Below are 8105 nucleotides of genomic sequence, written 5' to 3'. Positions count from 1 at the left end.
GAAGGGTGCAACAATGAATGAATGGAATTCCAAAATCTCTGTAGATGTTCATTGACATGAAAAATAAACAACCTAAATTAAAAAACAAAACAAAACATTCTCTGATAGTTATCTGGGAGTGATTTTCCCCTCCCTTTTCTTCCCCTAACTAAAAAATAAACAAGTATAAAGAACATATTACACTTCCAACTATACAAATGTATTTCTTTAAATAATTTATTTCCCTAAGATACTGTATGTGAAACCAAGTCTTGGAATAATTATATTCTTAGTGATAACCAAGCAAAGGGTAAATAAGCTTGATAATTATTTGTTGAACAAACAATTTAACAGATTCTCCCCAAGCTTCACTTTCCATGTCTTTTCTGCACCATTTCACTCATTCGCTCATTTACTCATCTACTAATGTGAATGATTTAAACATGAGCTCTGTCTTCAATAAATTTAGTTGAGGAAATAACAAGCGTGCACAACTGGCATTCACTGCAAGGAAACACATGCTCAATAACACTGAAGTAGCACAAAATATCAAAGACTTCCACTTAAAAGAATCCAAACTGCTCCCTGTAGGTTGGTACATAGCTTTTTATCCTAATATGTCCGGACATGTAAATCTAAATCTGTTTGTCATTTGGCCTCTACTATTTTCTCTCTCTTACTAGAATGTATTTAGCCATGTGTCCGTTCAAAGGTAGTGCTTTACACTATGCGCTATGCTAGAGAAATCTAGAACTGTTCTTTGATTCTGGATTGAGGCCAGGAGATGACAATGTGCAGCCTGGGATGAGGTCTCACAGGAGAGGACAAGGGACACATGACCGCTCTTGGGAAGTCACGACATGCTGAGAGGAAATGCTGTTTGTTTACTGTAAAGGTGATAAGTAGCTACACTTTTCCTCAAAGGGCATTGACCAAAGGGAAACTGTACATCAAGCCCATTTGATCTGCAAATCCTTTTCATTAGAAGATTTCTATTTCTCTATCATTAAGTGCAGGGAGGATAAGTACCTGGCCAAGTGACTGGAAGAGATCCATACTTATTCCCATTAAAAAAAAAAAAGGCTACCAGACAGCACGTGGAAATTATCAAACAATAACACAACACTCTTGGTACTAGCAGCCAAGAAATTAAAAGACAAATTGCATTGGGAAAATCTACTGTCAGAGACCTCTCCAAAGTACTAAAAAGCAATAATGTCAGTCCAGAGACTAAGGTGCACCTGATACAGACCATGGTCTTTGCAATTACTTACTATGCATCAGAAGCTTAACAGTGACTAGGGATGATAAAAGTATTGAATATACCATGGACTGCTAGGAGGACAAATAAGTCTTGGAGAGAGTGAAGCCAGGCTGCTCCTTGGAGGCAAGGATTCTGAAGCTTTGTATGACATACTCTTGGACATGTTGCAAGGCAGGATCAGTCTTTAGAGAGGAACATCATTCGTTGGAGGGTGGAGGGACAGCAAGGAGAGGAAGACACTCAATGAGATGGATTGATTCCGTGACCGGGGTAATGGGGATATATGTGTCAGAGACAAGATTGGCACAAGATAGAGCAGGGTTTAGGGCTGTTGTATATAGGGCCGCTATGAGTCGCAGGCAACTGGACGGCACATAACAACAACAACATTAATATCACACACAAGCAAAATCCTGCTGAAGATAATCCAAAAACAAATGGAAGAGTACATCAGCAGAGAACTGTCAGAAATACAAGCTAGGCATAGAACAGGTTGTTGCACTAGACATATTATCGCCAATGTCAGATGGATCTTGGCTGAAAGCAAAGCATATCAGTGGAATGTCTGAATTTCATTGACTATGCAAAGAAAGGTGAACCAACAGAATGTGGAAACTACAGAACAATCTCACTGATTTCACATGCAAGCAAGATTTTACTGAAGATTATCCAAAAACAACTGGAAAAGCACATCAACAGAGAACTACCAGAAGTCCAGGCTGGGTTTAGAAGGGGTCGTGGTTCTAGAGATATTGTAGCTGATGTTAGATGGATCTTGGCTGAAAGCAGGGAATACCAGAGGAATGTCTATCTGTGTTTCATTGACTATGCAAAGGCATTTGACTGTGTAGATCATAACAAACTATGGCTGACTCTGAGAAGAATGGGGATCCCAGAACACTTGATCGTTCTAATGCGAAACTTATACTTGGGCCAGGAGGCAGTCATCACAACAGAGCAAGGGAACACTGCATGGTTCAAATTGGGAAGGGCATACGCCAGGGATTCATCCTATCTCCATACCTTTTCAACCTATATGCAGAACAGATTATCCGGGAGGCTGGGCTCTATGAGGAAAAATGTGGGGTCAAGATTGGTGGACAATTTATCAACAATCTGCGTTATGCGGATGACACAACCCTGCTTGCTGAAACTGAAGAGGACCTGAAGCGCCTGCTGCAGAGTGTCAAGGACTGAAGCCTACAATATGGATTGAGGCTCAATGTCAAGGAAGACAAAGATTCTCACCACTGGACCAATTGGCAGCATCAGGATGGATGGTGAAGAGATTGAGATTGTACACAGCTTTAGTTTGCTTGGCTCCATAGTCAACAGTCTTGGCACCAGCAGGCAGGAAATTAAAAGGCACATTGCCATGGGAAAGTCTGCTGTTAGGGACCTCTCCAAAGTACTGAAGAGCAATGGTGTCTCTCTGGAGACTAAGGTGTGTCTGATACAGGCCATGGTCTTCGCAATCACTTGTTATGCATCAGAGAGTTGGACAATGACCAAGGAGGATAGAAGGAGAATTGATGCCTTTGAACTGTGGTGCTGGAGAAGAGTATTGAGAATACCATGGACTGCTAGGAAAACAAACAGATTTGTCCTGGAAAGGGTTAAACCGGGTGGCTTCTTGGAGGCAAGGATTCTGAGGCTCCATCTAACATACTTTGGACATGTTGTGAGGAGAGACCAGTCCTTAGAGAGGGACATCATGCTTGGGAGGGTGGAGGGACGGCGCAGGAGAGAAAGGCCCTCTATGAGGTGGATTGATTCAGTGACTGGGATAATTGGGATGGGAGTGTTAGAGACAGTGCGATTGGGACAGGACAGAGCGGAGTTTAGGGCTGTTGTACATAGGGTTGCTATGAGTCGCAAGCAACTCGACGGCACATAACAACAACAACATGCAAAGGCATTTGACTGTGTAGATCACAACGAACTAGGGCTAATCTTGAGGAGAACACTTGATTGTGCTTACGTGAAACTCATACTTGGACAGGAAGCAGTCCCCACAATAGAGCACAGAAACACTGCGTGGTTTGAAATCAGGAAAGGAGGAAGTATTCTATCTCCCTACCTTTTCAATCTATATGTAGGACAGATAATTTGGGAGGCTAAGCTTTATGAGGAGGAACGTGGCATCAGGATTTGAGGAAGGATCAACAACCTACGTTATGCAGATGACACAACCTTGCTTACTGAAACAGACAGACCTAAATACTTGCTGCAGAAGGTCAAAGACTGTAGTCTTCAATACAGATTGAAGCTCAACATTAAGAAGACAAAAATTCTCACCACTGAGCCAACTGGCAGCATCATGATAGATGGAAAACAGAATGAGGTTAACAATTTCAGCTTGCTTGCCTCCACAATCAACACTCATGGCATCAGAAGTCAGAAAATAAAAAGACAAACCGAGCTGGGTCAATCTGCTGTCAGGGAACTCTCTAGAGTACTGAGATGCAAAGATGTCAGTCTCATTCAAGCAATGATCTTTGCAGTTACTTGCTGTGTATCAGAGAGCTGGACAATGACTAAGGATAAAAGAAGAATAGATGCCATTGAGTTGTGATGCTGGAGAAGAATGTTAAACATACCCTATAGACCGGCAAGAGAAAAAACAGGTCTGTCTTAGAGAGGATAAAACGAAGTTTCTCCTTGGAGGTTAGGATTTTGAAGCTCCATCTCACATATTTTTGGCACATGGCCAGGAAGGACTAGTCCTGGGAGAAGGGCATCATGCTTGGAAGGGTGGAGGGACAGTGCAGGAGAGGAAGACCCTGAATGAGAAGGAATGACACAGTAACTGGAGCAATGGGGGTAGGTGTGTCAGAGTCAGTGAGACTGGCTCAGGACAGGGCAGGTTTCAGAGCTGCTGTACAGAGGGATACTATATGTCACAGGCAACTCGATGGCACATAACAACAACAACAACTACTATGTGAGAAATAATTGGCATTTAGAGTCATTTTTTGTAGAAAGAAAATCACTGTACATGATTTCTAGTTACCTTATTACCTTTAGCTTACAGTTTTGAGCAACCATTATATTTCCCCAATTCACTTCTGGCAGGCCTTTTTAATGCTAATTTCCACCATCATGAAAGTAATGGTCTCAATGTAAGGGGGGGGGGGAATTAGAAAATACAGTAAAGTTGACACCAGAAAAATAAGCATATTCACACCCATATGTTAATACTCTAGTTTGTTTCTAGTTAACCTGTTTAAGAGCTATTTGAAATTAACATATCCCACAAGCCAACTCTGACAAAATTGCCAATAAAGTAGGCTAGAAACTGCCATCTGTAATTTTTTTTCAATTATGAACAAGGCTGTATCTTCATGGCTGCAAAACAATCAGTAGATTCAGTTTAACATAATAAGCCCAATGCAGGAAAAAATGGGTAGAGTGGGCTGTTCAATGTTTGAATACAAACTGGCAGTTCTCCTTCAGTTTTCAATTCATTATTCCAGCAGGTCAGTTGTTAGAACTGAGCTTTTGTAAGCTTTTAAATAACTAGCACTTCAGATACAAATCACTTTAAACAAAGATTTTTCTTGATTAAAAAAAGATAATCTCATGTGTGATTCTGGGAGGCACAAAACCCACCATGTTAACAGTGATGCTTTTCTGACAAGTACATAATTGCCATTTTTCGATCTAGGATTTCATTTTCCATTTAAGTCTTCCATTATAAGCATGCTATTCAATGACATCTTAAAAAAATTACTAGCTTACCTAATCAGGAAATTATGCAGTCCAACATCAAAGTGCCTGTTTATAAGAGACAGAAACAAGTAGATCAGTAAAAGTTATTTAAGCCAATGGTTGACTAGAAGTAATATGTCATTTCACTCACAACATAGTGCAGACATGGATTACTCCCTGACAACGGTTCTCAAAATACGGTCTTAGGAGCAGGTGCAGCAGCCACCATGCCTGGAAATTTGGAAATGCAATCTACCAGGCTCCATTTCACACCTACACAATCAGAAACCCAGAGACAGGGCCCAACAACTATCTTTTTAATTTTTTCTAATTGGTTTGTATACAATAATTTGTTTACATTGTGTTTCATTCATATACATTGGTTGACTTCTTTTTACCCCCTCCCTCCATCCCCAAACTTTGCAACCCCATGATTTCCTTCCTCCTATTTTCAGCTCCTTTGCCCCCACTCCTTCCCTCTTTGGATAGATATCCACACATATCTTACTGGCTGTCCTTCTGTTTTAACAATAATAGCCTTATACAGTATTTGGTTTTATGTACCTGAGTTGGTTCACTCAGCATAATGTTCTCTAGACTCTCACATGTTATATAGTATTTTTCAGCATCTTTGCTCCTGTGTGTTGCATAGTATTCCATCGTGTGAATGTGCCACAATTTCTCAATCCAGTCATTTGTTAATGGGCATTTGAGCTGTTCCCATGCTCTTGCTATTATAGGTAATTCTGCTATAAACATGCAGCTATTCCACTGCTAGGAATGTACCCCAAGGAAAACAGAACTGAAACACAAATGGAGATTTGTATACCAACAATTACCTTTAACAAGCCCTCAAGGTGATTCTATGGCAGAACCACTGCTCTTTGATAGCAAAATCTCAGCAAATATTTTCTCTAGAAACAAGTATTAAGTGAATCTCCCAAGTGCAGCCTCTTAAAATCCACTAGAGGGTCACCTATGAGTTTGTTGGGACTTGATGGCACATAACAATACTCAACTCCACTTATCCAATACATGAATTCATTTTATGTAACCTCTGCTGTAAAGACTTGAAAATAAATTTGATGTGCTAAAAAGGCACAAAATCACACTAATAGAAAAACAAAGGAGCGGTGATCAACTCTGGGCTTCCAAGTCCCTCCCAGCTCTAGTACCTGGGGTAATTCACGTGAGAGAGCAATTACATCTACACTGGGATCTGCCACAGTAGCTAAGGGAAAGAAAGAAATATCTGTAACTTCCATTTAATAAGAAAGTTTAAGCCTCAAGCCACTCACCAGATAACCCTTGTTAAATGACAGACCCTTTAGTTAATTACCTTCCCCTGACACAACAGGATAGGTTTAGCTCATATTTTTTGCTGTTGTTTTCTTGTTACATACCATTGAGTCAGAACCAAAACCCTCCAGTGGGTTTTGAGAGGCAGTTAATTGCATACAAGGAAACTGTCCCTCTTCCTCCTGCCAAGTAGCTGGGGGATTCAAACTGCATACTTTGGGATGGCAGCACAACTCCTCACCACTAAGCCACCAGGGCATGGTTGTTCCCCCTGAAACTCTGATCACTTTCTTGGGCTCCCTCAGCATGCTTAGCCAGTAGCCTTGTTTCCTTTGGGTCTGGCTGCAAGTAAGAAGACAGTGTGTCCAGAACAGGCCTTTGGACTGATAATATAAGTTCCACTCTGTTGAGAATTTTCATTTTGACATCAGCTAGACTGAGTCAGAAACTACCTGATTTTGAAAAACCTGATCCCCAGTAATCTTACATATACCCAAGAATCACGTTGTTAAAATGTGGATTATAATTCTGCAAATCTGGGAGAAATGCAAATTCTTAGCAAGGTGTGAATCAGTTTAAAACTCTGGTTCAGAATCATGCCACTGCTGTCCAAGCAGAACTTCTATTCCTCACACCTAGACTGTACCACCCATTAGAAAGCCTTTTTTAGAAATCTTAGAATCTGGGTAATTCTATCCCTTCAGAGAAAAAGTACTGAATATCGGAATTCACAGCAGGATCTGGCCACCAGATCGGCAAGACTTCAAACTACCCTGCCTGTTCTGATCAGCATCTCTGTATCATTGCACACCAGCACACATCAGCAGACACCAGTGCACACAGATGCTCTCCCAGATCCATGAGTAGCCTAACTGTACAGACATGAGCAGCTGAGACACAGGGATAAGTTTTTCACTGTTTCTTCTCATTCAGCTGGCACTGGTTGTGAAGGATATTCAGAGATAGGGTAAGTTGGAGCATTAAGGAGTCACTCTTGTTAGGACAGACAACAAGAATATACAGAATTGGCAATTGTTTGAAAAATTAAGCAGAATAGACTTCATATTAGGAAATGTGAAGGGAAAATGTAAAGTGCGGCAAACAAAGAGCATCAATGTCTTTAATCAAAACGTGCTATGTTACCTTTGCTATATTATTTCATTTGTAGTGATATTCATTCAATCAACAGCTCTTCTTTTTTCAGGGCCTTTGTGGTCCAGATACTGATTTATAGGGAGAAGCCTCCCTCTCGTGGAGCTCACAGTCTACTTGGAAGAGGTAGACAGCACAGAAGAAGGTAAATAAATAGCACTAGGTAGTGGTTATTGTTAAGTGCCATCAAGTTGGCTCCAACTCATAGTGAACACATGTACAATAGAGCAAAACCCTACCCACTCCTTACAATTTTTGCTTAGTCATTAAACAGATATTCTTGCTCTTTGCACTTTAAAGAAATCCTTGACTGCAGATTTTCCCAATGTAGCATGTCATCTAACATCTTGACTTCTGCTTCCATGGAAGTAGATTATGGATCTAAGTAAATCTTTGACAACCTCATTTTTTATTTGTTTATCATGATGCTGCTTATTGGTCCAGTTGTAAGGATTTTTTTTTCTTTATGTTGAGGTATAACCCATATTGAAGTCTTCGAGTGTCATCAATAAATGAGTTCTCCAAGCAGTCTTTATTTTCTGCAAGTAAGGTTGTATCATCAGCATGTTTTATCAGGTAGTTGTTGTTATTGTTGTATCTATCCCATCAGATACAGAGGAATTTAAAGAAATAACATATGAGCAAGAGCCTATGGTGATGAAGGAAGAAGTTCAAGCTGCTTTGAAGGAAATAGCAAAAA

At 40.5% G+C, this 8105-nt stretch overlaps 1 protein-coding gene across 1 annotated transcript in view; it reads right to left on the bottom strand.

Moving 5' to 3' along the window:
- HHAT (hedgehog acyltransferase) overlaps positions 1-8105 on the bottom strand; it is a 569769-nt gene that overhangs the window by 259385 nt on the left and 302279 nt on the right. Inside the window, exon 8 of the mRNA XM_006888008.1 lies at positions 4985-5020. Within this exon, the coding sequence (XP_006888070.1) occupies positions 4985-5020 (36 nt within the window). The remainder of the gene's footprint in view (positions 1-4984; positions 5021-8105) is intronic.

Source organism: Elephantulus edwardii, unplaced genomic scaffold, assembly GCF_000299155.1.
Source record: "Elephantulus edwardii isolate Elephantulus edwardi_28Jun2011 unplaced genomic scaffold, EleEdw1.0 scaffold00063, whole genome shotgun sequence".
NCBI classification, from domain to species: domain Eukaryota; kingdom Metazoa; phylum Chordata; class Mammalia; order Macroscelidea; family Macroscelididae; genus Elephantulus; species Elephantulus edwardii.
Note: the sequence above shows the minus strand (reverse complement) of the source record. Positions and strands in the feature narration are given on the sequence as shown.